General features: G+C 39.8%; 1 protein-coding gene across 3 annotated transcripts in view; it reads right to left on the minus strand.

Annotated features, from left to right (window-relative positions):
* Positions 1 to 2,441: 2,441 nt before the first annotated feature.
* ZCCHC7 (zinc finger CCHC-type containing 7) overlaps positions 2,442 to 14,975 on the minus strand; it is a 246,704-nt gene continuing 234,170 nt past the window's right edge. For all 3 annotated transcript variants that reach the window (XM_042243238.2, XM_012120976.5, XM_004004248.6), the window contains 3 exons: positions 13,007 to 13,102; positions 5,839 to 5,956; positions 2,442 to 3,732 (listed from right to left, as the gene is read on the minus strand). In XM_042243238.2, coding sequence (XP_042099172.1) covers positions 3,293 to 3,732; positions 5,839 to 5,956; positions 13,007 to 13,102 — 654 coding nt within the window. In that variant the 3' untranslated portion in view covers positions 2,442 to 3,292. The remainder of the gene's footprint in view (positions 3,733 to 5,838; positions 5,957 to 13,006; positions 13,103 to 14,975) is intronic.

The following is a 14,975-nucleotide window of genomic DNA, read 5'->3' on the forward strand; positions in this document are numbered from 1 at the left end:
GCCTGTGCTGGACTAGGGTCCTGGTGATGGCATCTACAACCTACTGATGTTCTTAACCAATCAAGTGTCCCGCTAGATAGTAGCCCAACCCTCCTCACCGCACTGCCCCCTGCCTCAGCTGACTCCCTTTGTTCTCACACCACTATTCTCTTGACAGAGCTAACACCCTAGCCTGGTGCTCTAAAATTTGCATCCATGTTTTCTGGTTATGCTGGTAATTCCCCTAAGCTGGCTGAGTTGCCAGTGGCCTTGTCCTTCCTCAAAGGGGTCCACATGGTCTATAGACATTCATGCCATGAAACTAGTGGCCCTTATTTCAGATGAGCAGGACATGTCCCATCAAACTCTCAAATACCAGTCTGATGAAAATATTAATATTAATATAAGCTTTATAAGATGTGGAAGGCAATCTACACCGACTCCTTCTGGTGAGAATTCCTTTTGAGAAATGTGTTGGGGGTTTAATTAGGGTTTCTCAACCTCAGCACTACTGACATTTTGGGCTGCTCAACTTTCTGTTGCAGGAGACTGTCTTGTGCACTGTAGCATTTTAGCAACATTCCTGGCCTCTACTCACTAGATGCCAGCAGCACCTTCTAAACCGTGAAAACCAAAAATGGTAAGATCAAGGGATCAAGACAGCAATGAAGGAATGAAAGGCTCTACTATTTCATATGCAACCTTTTGTTGTCAGAGAATTTTCAGTTGTTTCCTATGAGGAGCTGCTTCTGTATCTTTTATTAACAGGTTGTTGATACACTGTGAACCCTGTCTCTCCTTCAATAAACACAGCCCACATCAATATTTTCACCGCAGCACTAACAAATAATGTTTCTTTGCCCATCAGAGTGGCAAAGAGAAAAAGGAATGAAAATATTCCATGTTATTGTGGGAATGAGGAGATGAACATTCTCATATACTGCCAGGAATATAATTTCCAACATGTACTAAAACCTGCATGAAATATATGCATGTTCTTTGACCCATAAATTTGGTTTTATATGGAATAATTGGAGAAGATACAACATGCACAGAGGAATTAAAAAAAATAATGAAAATCAGAAGCAACCAAAAACTTCAACAACAGAGGAATGATTAAATAAAGTATGGTATAACTATATACTAGGAAGCCCAGGTGATGCAGTAGTAAAGAATCTGCCTGCCAGTGCAAGAGACCAGGGTTTAACTCTTGGGTCAGGAAGATTCCCTGGAGTAGGAAATGGCAAGCTGCTCCAGTATTCTAGCCTGGAAAATTCCAGGGACAGAGGAGCCTGGTAGGCTAAAGTCCATGGGGCCATGAAGAGTTGGACACAACTGAGCAACTGCGTGGACACATGCACGCACATGCGCGCGTGCGCGCGTGCACACACACACACACACACACACACACACACACACACAATCTTAGCAACTGTGGATCCTTACTGTTCGGGACATTTGCTTTTCTCTTAATCACATTTATCCATTTAAAATCTTACTTCATTGTCAGATTGGTAAACTCCTTATTCTTGTATGGAAAGTTAGCATGTTAGTAGACTTACTGACTTTAACCGAACACTTGGTATAAGAGCCAGGTGACAAGGCTAACAAAGAGGAAATACAGCAAAAGCTCGTCTTATGTTTCTGCTCTTTCCTTACCATTCCCTACTGCCCCAAAGTGAAGAAATGCAGCTGTGTTTCCTAGCTTCATCTAAAAACATGGACCTGAAGGGCAAATTAAATGCCTGAACAAAATGTTAAAAAAAAAAAAATTGGGGAGGAAAAGTAAGATAATGTTCAGAAACAAACAGAGAAGTGCTTCCTTTCTTCCTGCCTCCAGTTTTCTGAGTATGAAAGGCAATCCCATTTCTGTCCTGAAATTAGAGGTCCTCAGATATGCAGGAATGCTAGTCACATCATGTCAATAATAAGCCATGCTTATCCCAAGTCCTACTGAGAAACAATGCCAATCAGTTCAAGGCTCAGCATGCTATGAAGTCATTTTTTATGGCTGCCACTTTTAGCAGGGTTATTAAAAAGACTGTCCACTTACCTTAGGGTCAAAACAAGTAAAACAATCCCAGTAGATGTTAGGAAGCCAAGCACCAACACGTAACGGATGCTGACACTTAGCTGAAAGCTAGGCGGCCAAAGGGGAGGTGATGGACTAAAGACTTAAGTCTGATTCCAGAGCAGAGACTCTCCCTTCCCCTCAAGAGAGAGCTGATGCTATCAGACACATGGTTCCCAAGAGGGAACCACAAATTTAAGACTCCAGTTGTTGGAGACCATGGAGGAACATGTTTCTCCATCTCATTTTATTCTGGCATAGACCTAGTGCTCAGGAAGTAAGGGCATTTGACCCCAGTTTATAGAGATTCTATAACTTCAGTCATTTGCCCAACCCAAGTATGCCCTTTGTCACTCAAACTCTCATTGTCTTTTTATATAGTAGACAAATATACATTTCAGACATTTTATTTTTCTTATTCTAACATTAGGCTCTGGTAAGTACAAAAGGTCACAAATACAAAAACTTCTGTATAACTCTGTGGTAGTTAAAAAACCCAAGAGAAGAAAACAATTTTTTAAGTTGGGTAACATTCATCTTAAATATCTGAGGGACAGTATTCCTCAGGTATGGTATAAAAATAGTAAAAAACAATTTCACTGCAATTATGTCAAAATTTTTGATGACTCTTTTCACTTGGTTCAGGAAATCTCTCAACATTTATTCTGGATGGATTCCTTACTTCTAAAATCCAATTCCCCATCTCTCCAGGGCTTTCAAGGAGGACATCTTCATTTTCAGCCTGTGATGCTCTGATCAAAGTAAGATTCTGATACCAGTTTCAGAAGAAAAGCCAGATTTAGATATATACTTATTATCCTTTCCAATATTAAAAGGAATGCTAAAAAAAGGGATGGATTTTCCATATTAGTGTTAATTTCTCCATATAAGGACTTAATTTTCATACACTGCAGATGAGTTACATTTAATGAGTTTTTATTTTTTTCAAAATATTTCAAAAACTTTTTTGTGAAAAGATTAAGTTTTCCTATCCCTAGGATACTGAGTGAATAAAAATGATGTCTGGCAACAGGGGAAGTCCAAGTTTATCTGTTTTCTTACCTAGGAACCTGCTGAACACAGAACTGAGATCTTCAAGGAGTTTGTTCAATAGCTCTAGATACGGCTGAGATTACAGAAACAAAAATCTCGTTTTATTTAATCACAGATAATAAAAATATGGACAGGATGTTGTAGACATGAAGAACAGACAAACACTGGGAAACCCAATCAGAAGCTGACTCACAGCTTAGACTTTTTTTTCCTCTGCTTAATGAGAAACAAATTATCATTACTATCCTCCTCCAAGCAGCTCTCCTTTTTCTTATGCTTGCCCCGCTTGCCCTCTTTGGATAGCCTGTCTTCTCTCGGCTTGAGGTAATGTGACGAGTGGTGAAAGGGCTTGTGAGGCTTCTGGGTTTTGGAAGTGCCAGGAGTAGAGTGGACTTTGGGGCCCCTGGGGAAGTCCTCATCGTCTTCATGACACCTGGCAGCCTTTCTGTGCTTCTCACGTTCTCTCATGTTCCTGCTCATGGTTTCTTTTTGGGTTTCTTTCTTTTCTTGAGGCCACCTGTTGTTTTTCCATGAGGCATGGCTTGTTCTTATATCACGGGGCCTCTTATCTGCTGCTTCCATATGAGGCCTCTTGAACTTTCTTGGCAAATCCCCATTTTTCTGGAGTTCTGGAAAACATCAAAGTATTTCTGCATATTCAGCAGTTAGATTGGCATAGCATATTCAGAGCTTTCACTGGTCTGTAAAAAACTCAGCAGAGAGGAAAGCCAGATACTTGAATGCATTAATGATATGACATTCTAAAGAGCCCTTACTAAGGTTAAACTCACTCACTAAAAACCCTGTGGTTGTAGTTCTATATTTCCAAACATGAAAAAAACATCCAGATAGCCAATGATATTTATTTTGTTCAACACAGTTTAACTAACTAGGTTAAACAATGGAGACAGAGATCAGTGAGAGAAGCAATCATTTTAACTTTGTGAAGAAAAGTCATGTCTGACCAACTCAAATTCCTGCAGTGATAGAGTCCTTGATGATAAGGTGAAGCAAGATGTAGAAAATGGCTTTCTGACAGTTTCATATGACATTTCAACTATCCTCTGAAGATAAAGTCTGGCCACAGTACTTACAGGTGAATGCCACAGTGGACAGCAGATTATTCCTCAGAGTAAAGATCACAAGCTTGGAGACTGAATGTGCACATGTGCATGCACTTGTATATCCAAGAGGTTTAAGTGCCAGATCTGACGTTATGTTTTGTCAGGACTTGGCACTCTTACTGCAAACATCTGATGTAGTGATTCTGAAGGGATAAGTGGGAGGTGAGGGTACAGTGAGGGATGAAAAATTACATCAACAGAACCTTGAAAGATTACAGAATTCACCAACAAAAAAAATGAGGTAGAGGATGAAGTAGTATATTTAGGGAACAAAAATGAATTCTAGAATACAAAGCAAAAATAAGTAATTACTTATAGCTGCTGCTGCTGCATCGCGTCAGTTGTGTCCGACTCTGTGTGACCCCACAGACGGCAGCCCACCAGGCTCCCCCATCCCTGAGATTCTCCAGGCAAGAACACTGGAGTGGGTTGCCATTTCCTTCTCCAATGCATGGAGGTGAAAAGTGAAAGTGAAGTTATGTCCGACTCTTAGTGACCCCATGGACTGCAGCCTACCAGGCTCCTCCATCCATGGATTTTCCAGGCAATAGTACTGGAGTAGGGGCGCCACTGCCGTCTCCAAATTACTTATAGACTTCAGTATAAAACACAAAGTCCACTATGGCGAGCCTCAAAGTGGATCTGTACCACAGAGTTGTCAATAACTCAAAGATGGGAAATACAGAAAAAGCATAGAGAAAATAAAAGAGAAAGCACACACAACCCTTTAATTCAGAGATGACATTTTGGTGCATTTCTTTGTAATCTTTTAAAATTCAGCTGCTAACATTATCTTCTTATACTGTAATTTCTCTACATATAGTTGAGATAAACTTTATATAAAATAAAATATGCAAAATATGCAGAAGTTGAAGTGATTCATTTACTTTTCTCCAGAATTAGTGTCTTCATTTTGAAAGGATCTGAACTCAGAGCCAGTCAGGAAAAGAATAATGAAAAGGCCAAGGGTCAACAATGTATGAGCAAACATGAAAAATACAGAACTATTTGGTCCTGAAGGCAAAAAAAGTAACTTTGTAAACCATCTTGAAGTATATAGCAAGAAAGAAGAGAGGTAGAGAGAATAGATGTAAATTATAAAACAATTTGGTGAGAAAGAGCATTATGTTAGCAATGGCAAATAAGAAATGGAGGGTAACTGTGGATCTGAGCTCTGCTCATAATGGTGGCCAATGACTTCTTCGGGGAAGCTCCAGGAATCACCGAGCAGAGAAAGCTTTTTCCTTGCTTGAAAAATACTAGAGGGAAAACATAATTACTTGTTGAAAAGAAAAATCTCAAAGGAGCCTTTAAAAATTCTGCATGCATAAATGGACAGAAGTGTTTTTCTGGACATTTTCTAAAATAATCACAGTGTGAGAAAAATGTTCATTGTGAACAGATTATAAAGCAGGATTTTTGAAGTGGATGCTTGACTTCTGTAGATCAAGAAAGTTCCAGTTTCTACAGTAATTATTAAAAACATTTTCTGTGCTAACCAAAGGCCCACAAAGCAGTTTGCAAAGACAGCACAAAAAAAAAAGAAAGAAAGAAAGAAAGAAATTTAGGAACTACTGCAAAGGTGATTTAGGAAAAAGTCTAGTAACATACCTTTCACTTTTCGTTTTATTCTCTGATCTCTCTCCCGGATTTCATATTTGTCATCATAGTAATAGATGAATGGAGATGTTGGAAAGGTCTGGTTAAACATTCGTCTTTCTGAGCATTCCTGCAAATTGTATTTGAAATTACAATGTCATAAGGTCACACAGTTCAGATAACCATTTGGTAAGATTATGGACCACTGTAATTAAGAGATGAGCCCTGCATCACTCATAAGCACTATGGCTGCAGGATGTGGTTTGCTGGGACACTGGGAGGATCAAACACTCGACTGTGCTTACATGCTAGTCTTTCAGGCTTGGGTTTTCTTCCTTTACTTCTTTACCTATGAAACCATTCTAATCTTTTTAAAGTTTTTCTTGCCAACATTCTCCGCCAGCAGTGCCTTGTTCCTCTGTTAGAGGGTTTGTTTCATTTGAAATTATGTTTTATCAGTCCTTTGCATCTCTGTCTCTTCCAACAGCCTTCCTTCAAGTGCTTCTCCTTTTCTTCTTCTCATCACATTTACACTCTCATGTGGGGCTAAATTCTTAGACTTTTGCTCTTTTTCCTCCACACAAGTGGTTTTTGCAAGCTTATTTTAAGTCAACACCACTGCTCACAAGGGCAGTGATTCTTATAGTGGGGAGCAGGGTGCTGAGAAATGCTGGGCTGGATGAAGCACAAGCTGGAATCAAGATTGCCAGGAGAAATATCTATAACCATAGATATGCAGATCACACCATCCTTATGGCAGAAAGAGAAGAAGAACTAAAGAGCCTCTTGAGGAAAGTGGAAGAGGAGAGTGAAAAACTTGGCTTAAACCTCAAGATTCAGAAAACTAAGATCATGGCATCTGGTCCCATCTCTTCATGGCAAATAGATGGGGAAACAGTGGCAGACTTTATGTTTTGGGGCTCCAAAATCACTGCAGATGGTGACTGCAGCCATGAAATTAAAAGACGCTTGCTCCTTAGAAGAAAAGTTATGACCAACCTAGACAGCATGTTAAAAAGCAGAGACATTATTTTGCCAAAAAAGGCACGTCTAGTCAAAGCTATGGTTTTTCCAGTAGTCGTGTATGGATGTGAGAGTTGGACTATAAAGAAAGCTAAGTGCTGAAGAACTGATGCTTTTGAACTGTGGTGTTGGAAAAGACTCTTGAGAGTCCCTTGGACTGCAAGGAGATCCAACCAGCCCATCCTAAAGGAAATCAGTCCTGAATATTCATTGGAAGGACTGACGTTGAAGCTTAAATTCCAATATTTTGGCCACCTGATACCAAGAACTGACTCATTTGAAAAGACCCTGATGCTGGGAAAGATTGAAGGCAGGAGAAGGGGACAGCAGAGGATGAGATGGTTGGATGGCATCACTGACTCAATGGACATAAGTTTAAGTAAACTCCGGGAGCTGGTGATGGACAGGGAGGCCTGGCGTGCTGCAGTCCACAGGGTCGCAAAGAGTTGGACATGACTGAGCGACTGAACTGAACTGAACTGAGGGTAGTGGTGGGTTTCCCTAGCTAGAAAGTGCTCCTACATGATTTTGAAGGTAACCTTTCTCCTCTTTGCTTCCCCTACTCATGAAAAGATTACTCCTCTCACTTGCCCCACTCTCCTTACTCTGGTCTTTTGGTGGTTGCCAGTTCCCAAATCCACATCCTTGGCCTGAGCCATGTCCCATGTAGTAGGCTTTGTTTATCCTGATCTGTGACAAAGATCCATTCCACTTGTTTCAAACCAAATAATGTCTTTTATTTGAAAAAGGCTGGTCTCTGGAACCTTTCACTTCTATCTTCTGTGATCTTGCCTAAAATTTACCATAAACATTCAGTACTTCTTCAGTTCAGTTGCTCAGTCGTGTCCAGCTCTTTGAGATCCCATGGACTGCAGCACACCAGGCCTCCCTGTCCATCACCAACTCCTGGAGTTTACTCAAACTCATGTCTAGTCAGTTGTTGATGCCATCCAACCATCTCATCCTCTGCTGTCCCCTTCTCTTTCCGCTTTCAATCTTTCTCAGCATCAGGGTCTTTTCAAATGAGTCAGTTCTTCGCATCATGTGGCCAAAGTATTGGAGTTTCAGCTTCAACATGAGTCCTTCCAATGAATATTTAGGACTAATTTCCTTTAGGATGGGCTGGTTGGATCTCCTTGCAGTCCAAGGGACTCTCAAGAGTCTCCTCCAACACCACAGTTCAAAAGCATCAGTTCTTCGGTGCTCAGCTTTCTTTATAGTCCAACTCTCACATCCATACATGACTACTGGAAAAACCATAGCCTTGACTAGACGGACCTTTTTTGGCAAAGTAATATCTCTGCTTTTTAATATGCTGTCTAGGTTGTCAGTACTTCTTAGCTAGGTACTAAAGAAAAGTTAATGTACAAGTAGCCCCTGCTTTTTAAAAGTTCGCTTTACCCTGATTCACTTTTATGAAAGCTTTTTTTCACTAACAGAAAGAACTATGAAGCCGATTTTCACCTTTATAAGGAAAGGTGAAAATGAAAATAGCCTTTAGCATCTTTTGCAGCAACCATTATACAGTGAGTAACCAGAGTAGCTTTTTCACAATGTTCATACTGCAAGGAGATCAAACAAGTCAATTCTAAAGGAAATCAACCCTGAATATTCATTGGAAGGATTGATGCTGAAGCTGAAACTCCAATATTTTGGCTACCTGACGTGAAGAACTGACTCACTGGAAAAGACCCTGATGCTGGGAACGATTGAAGGCAGGAGGAGAAGGGGACAACAGAGGAAGAGATGGTTGGATGGCATCACCAACTCGATAAGCATAAGTTTGAGCAAGCTCTGGGAGCTGGTGATGGACATGGGGTTGCAGAGTTGGACACGACTGACTGAACTGAACTGACTGGGAGTAGCAGGAGTGGCACCATCAAGCTCCCTCTTCATAAACTACACTCAGCATCTCAGCATCAAGCCACCATAGCTTTGAACTGTGTCTGTGAGCATCTGTGTTTTATCTCCACTTATGTTTTGCACTCATTGGAAAGATGTATTATAAGGTAACTGCTTCTTTGCTTTATAGCTACTTTGGTTTAGGTAAGGTTTCACAGGAGCACTCTACTTTAAGAAAATGGAGGCTATCTGTATCTCTTAGCAAGAAAATATGTTAATTACCTGCATAGAATTTAGCTGATTTATCATAACTCTGTCATGATATACTCAAGTTGTAATTCTAAGATACTTGATCAAGCTGGCAGCCATACACTTGGAGACATAATCTGTAATTTAAAGAACTAGCAATCATTCTAAATACATACTAAAGTACAGAAAATAAAGTAATAGAAATCTATACCTAACCATGTAGCTTTATAAAATCAACATTTACCGTTAATTCAGTTCTCTTCCCACTGGGCATTAATGATAGACTTGAGATCTTCTGAGTAACTGTCCTTCCCACTTCCCATTTATCTCCTTCCCTTTCCAGAAGCCGCCATGGTCTTAAAGTTGGTATCTACCATTCTCATGCTTTAATACTTTTACTATTAATTTACTATTAATAAATATGTCAATAAACAACATTATAAGTTTGAAGTGTTCAGATTTCATAAAAATGGTAACATTCTGTAAATATTTTGAAGTAGCTTTAGGTTATAATAGCTTCAAAAAATAAGTCGAGTAGCGTTCTTTTGGATTATCTATCTGAATAAATGTTTGGTAAAACTTGACTACAAACCTACCTGGTTCTGGTATATTTTGGTAGGAAGAATTTTGATTATTAATTCAATCTTTTTAGTGGTACTGTTTCATGTAGGTTTGTTCTTCTTCAGTCATTTTGATTAGTTCATATTTTTCCATAGTTATTTATTTCATTTGAATTTTCAGATTTAACACTGAACTTTATTTTGGCCATGTGGCAAGCGGGATCTTAGTTCCCTGACTATGGATTGAACCTATGCCCCCTGCAGTAGCAGAGTCTTAACCACACGATGGCGAGGGAAGTCCCTAATGCTGAACTTCATGAAGTTTATACAGTATTAGCCTATAATTAAAAATTATACTGTATTTCAAGCTGTTTACATTTTCACCTATCGTTTATTTGTATCTTTTCCTTTTCTTTGAGAAGCTTTGCCAGAAGTCTGTCTCTCTTCTTTTGAAAAGAAAATGTTTTCAAAGAACCAGCTTTTGGTTTTGATGATGCTATTTAATCTCGTTTTCTATTTCAGTAATTTGGTTCATTATAATTTCCTTCTTCCAACTATCTTTAGATTTAACCTGCTGTTGAGTTTCTGATTCTTTTTGGGTATTGAAAGTTATGAGGCAAACCTACATGGTAACATAGAGAATTGCTTTTATAAATCTCTATCCACAGTGGCACCAAGTTTCCAGAATAAAGGATATCCATAAAAGATTTAGGTCTAAGATTCTGGTATGCTGCTGCTGCTGCTAAGTCGCTTCAGTCCCTCAACCCAATACATGTGTTGAAATCTAAACCTCAAGGTAATGGCATTAGGAGGTAGACCCTTTGGGACTGTGATTAGATCATGAGGGTGGAACTCTTAAAGAGATTCCCACAGAGCTCTCTATCCTTTCCTACCATGTGAGGACACAGCAAGAAAGTGAGGAAGCGGCCCTCATCAGACACTGATTCTGCACCATCATCTTGGTGAAAAATAAATTCCGGTGGTTTATAAGCCTACTCTGTCTATGGTAGCTTGTTTATAGCAGTCTGAATGGACTAAGACAGATTCTAATTATAAAATATAAAGAGCAAATGAGAAGCCTACCAGGCTCCTCTGTCCATGGGATTTCCCAGGCAAGAATACTGGAGTGGGTTGTCATTTCCTCCTCCAGGGGATCTTCTCAACCCAGGGATTGAACTTGTATCTCAAATGTCTCCTATACTGCAGGTGGATTCTTTACCCACAACCCAGCCTGGAAGCCTAAGAGCAAATCACAATTACAAAAAGGTACTAGTGCTCTTATACTCCCAGCACCCCATTGATCCTGCTGGAGTGGTCTCCTTATACAGTGACCACCATTTTCTATCAGTTTGCCTCATACCAAGCTGCTTATGATCATCCCTCCCTTCCCAATTAAAGAGAGAGTGGAATTAGAGAAGGGAGCAGTCACATTTACCTTAGAGTATCTTTCACATGAAGAAGCTATTTATTAACATCTGTACAGCTGAATTTCTGAAACTGAAGGGAAGGCATCCTCAGACATCTCTTAACTACCTACCTACACAGTCTCCTATTTGGATCCTGTACAGTCTAGACTGATGTGGCTATACAGAGCTTTATAGTACTACAAACATTTTCCAAAGCTACATGTAAATTATATTTTGATTATCCACATCGCTGGTCCCCTCCATTAGCACAGACAATTGATAGTTGGGTGTATAATTTATCTACTATTCTGGATTAGCCACACCACTGATCTTCTTCATTAGTGTCGATAATCTAGAGTTCTTCATCTATGGCAGTGATAAGGCTGCCAAATTTGCTTTATTGTGAATTAAAAATCATCTAAATCTAGATTTCAGGGATAAATTCCAAATGATTTTAATATATTTCCTATCTCCATTAACAGGAGTGACTAGCAAGTGGTATGTGTTCAACTATAATTGTTTTTCCTTAATTGAACAAACATAAATGCTAAAATTATACCCCTCTGCTTTAAAAAGGTAAGCAAGCATAAATGGTACATCTATGTGATCTGTGTGGCAGTGGACTGCTTATGTGAAAACATTCACTAAACAGTATTAGCAACATCTGAGTTTTGGCAACAAGGAACACAGAGCAGAGAAAGATCTGGAGATGATAACTTTCAAAAAAATTGAAAATTCTGTAACTAGGTTTTCAGTGTGAGCTCTACAAAAGTGAAGTTATATCAGTCACACAAGTACATTCACATTGTTGTGCAACTCTCACTATTATCCACCTCCTGACATTTTCATCTTCCTAAACTGAAACTCTGTCCTCATTAAACACTAACTCCTCATTCCCCGTCCCCCATCCCCAGCACCCACAGTGTAAGTCACATGGTTGTCAGTAGTACAGCAAAAATTACAACTAAGGGTCAGAATTCCATCCTAGCTTTCATATTCTATCCCTCACTCCATAGTCATACTGTCCCAATGAGGAAGAAAAGCATCATCTGTTGATGGACTCTGTCCTACGCTTTTTCTTCTCCAGACTTTTTCTCTCTCTCCATATCATAGAGCTCTAACCCAGGGTCTTGCACTGGTGAAATGCCACGGTCAGAACTCAAGATGTGATCTGTAATACCACTCCATCCTACTGCTCATACCTGTAGCCATTTTGGGGACTCCCTACTTTTGTATGCTTTCCACTTCCTGTCATCAGATCTGATTTGATATCAGTTTATTTTGGCTTCTAGGCTGTTAGAAGCCTATGTGGAGACTGGGAGTATATTTCTCAGTACAGATTTTCTATATCCTGTGCCACCACCTTTCTTCCTCTTCCTCAAGATTCCCAGACTGCGAATCGATTCTTACTGCATCCCATCTCTGCAATGAGCTGTTGCTCATTCATACTTAATGAAATAACTGGCTAGGAGTCTCTCTCCCACCTTACAGCAACAAGCTTCTGCTTTGACACCTCAGCATCTATAACACAGGTTTGGCCCTTTCAGTTAGGGTTAGGAAATATGCAGGTGGGACAGGGAATCTGGGCATGTGTGGGGTGGGCAGGCTGGCTGAGCATGTGTGGGATAGGGTGGAAGCACCCCTCTGTCCTTCCACCAGTGAGTGTTGGGGTTTGCATGTGAGTAGTAAAGATTTAACTGAACACAATACCAGGGGAAACCAGAGACAGTGGAGAACTATGTAGAAAATCTAAAATCACGATTCAGCTGGGACAAAGTACTACCAATCCTTGAAATTCCTGAGAATTGTAAACCTATTAACTACTATATTTTGTCTGAATAATTCTATGAGCTGTATTTGTTTTAGACTAACCTGCAAGTATATTTAAAACAAATATATGAACGTGCTCTGTCAGATCTATTTCTGTGGTAGGGATGGAAGAAGTAACTCAGTTGAAAATATATTTAGGTCTTACCTCAAGATATTAGTTTATATATATAAAAAAAGTAAGTGTTTAGAATTATTCTTTTCAAGTTCACCTTTCAGCAACCACTCCTGAGCAACAGAATGCTTTATGTCCAAATTACCACTTAAACTTACATGTCCATAATGGCCTTCTTGCCCACAGTTGTAGCAATACACCAAGGCTGATTGTCCAGAAGGGGTCTTTGGCTTTTTGGGTGGTCCAGGTTTGGTCTGCAAAATGAATATTTGTGAAGATTTAGGGAATGTCAGAAGGAAACTAAAACCTCATACTTTCCAAAAGAACTTTTTTTAGGTAAAAGATTCCTTAGAAACACTGCCTCCTACAATTTAGTGTGGAGAACCCATATTCAGATGGTTCTGTGTGATTAAAGTGTGTAACATGATAACAATTCTTTTATTTTTAACATCAACATGTGCTTTCCTCAGCCTACTCACTTCTCAATTCCACTCGGTGTTGTGCCCAATACTGTGACTGTGTTATGTATTAGGTATCTCAGATAAAGGAGAATAAAAGCCTAGTAGAATGTGACAGACATATAAACAGATGGGTTTAGTCGCTAAGTCATGTCCAACTCTTTGTGACCCCATGGACTTTAGTCTGCCAGGCTCCTCTGTCCATGGGATTCTCCAGGCAAGAATACTGGAGTGGGTTGCATTTCCTTCTCCATGGGATCTGCCTGACCCAGGAATATAAATAGATAATGGCAAACAATGTAAACACAGTGATAGAAGCATATACAAAGTATTAAAGGACTGACAAAAGGGATCCATTATTGGATGGGATGAGGAACTCAGGTAAAGCTTCTCTTGAAATATAAAATTTAAATTTACTCTTAAAGAATTAGGCATATATCAAATAGAAAATTTTAGGTAGAGGGTAAGGAGAAATTAGGATGCTTTTCAGGTTTCTAACTTGGGGGAACTAGTGAGTAGTAGTATCAACAACTGATTGAGAAAAGGTAGGAAAACAGGGCAGAGTCAATTTAGAGGGAAAGATGATCAAGTCTGTTTTGGATACTGAGCATCTAGGTTGAGACAGATGTCCACCAGAAAGTTATCTGTTTTAAGATAAAGTTTAGGAAACATGTTCTGAGCTAAAGGTTAGATCTGAAAGTAAGTTACACAACAGCTGAGGCTGAAATGACCGGAGTGTTCAGAATCACCACGGCCAATTGAGCAGCAGTGAGCTGAAGATGGAACCCCTGAGCACAGCAACGCAAGAGGGGCAGGCAGAAAAGCCTATGACAGACAAAGGAGGAGAGGTTAAAGAACACAGAGCCACAGAGACAACAGTCATATACCTTAGAGTAGTTCCAAGATGGATGAACTGATCTATGATGTCAAACATAGCAGAGAGGCCTAGTGAGATTAGAACTGAGAAACACCCATGAGATTTGTCATTGTTCATGGATAATCTCATTGTGAGAACTCTGGAATCTGTGGGAAGGTAGAGAGAATAGAAGGCAATGAGTGAAGAAGATGCACTCAAAGGTGGTAGAACTACAAAGAAGAGCAAGGAAATGATAACCCACAAAAGCCAGGATGGTGATTACTTCCTGTGGGGAGAGAATAGAGCACAGAGGGTTTCAGGGTAGTGGTAATTTTCTATTTTTGAACACACTGGTGTCATATGACTTGAATGGAAGTTATATAACTAAGTACTGTACACATATGTTTGATGCACTTTTCAGGACATATATTACATTTCATAATAAAAAATGTCTAAAAAATGAATGGAAGTTGAAGAAATGTGGAGAGTAGGTGAAAGTGAAAGTCGCTCAGTTGTGTCCTACTTGTCCTACTCTTTGCAACCCCATGGACTCCATGGAATTCTCCAGGCCAGAACACTGAAGTGGGTAGCCTTTCCCTTCTCCAGGAGATCTTCCCAACCCAGGGATCCAACCCAGGTCTCCCACATTGGAGGTGGATTCTTTATCAGCTAAGCCACAAGGGAAGCCTGGAGAGTAGGTATATATTGCTTTATAAAGCATATATAAGAAGGGGCAAAATAAGATCAGTCAGGACCAAGGGAGAGGATTTGGCAGAGTTTGTTACTAGAATGCAAGAGATTTGAACATGTGAG

Source organism: Ovis aries, chromosome 2 (genome assembly GCF_016772045.2).
Source record: "Ovis aries strain OAR_USU_Benz2616 breed Rambouillet chromosome 2, ARS-UI_Ramb_v3.0, whole genome shotgun sequence".
NCBI classification, from domain to species: domain Eukaryota; kingdom Metazoa; phylum Chordata; class Mammalia; order Artiodactyla; family Bovidae; genus Ovis; species Ovis aries.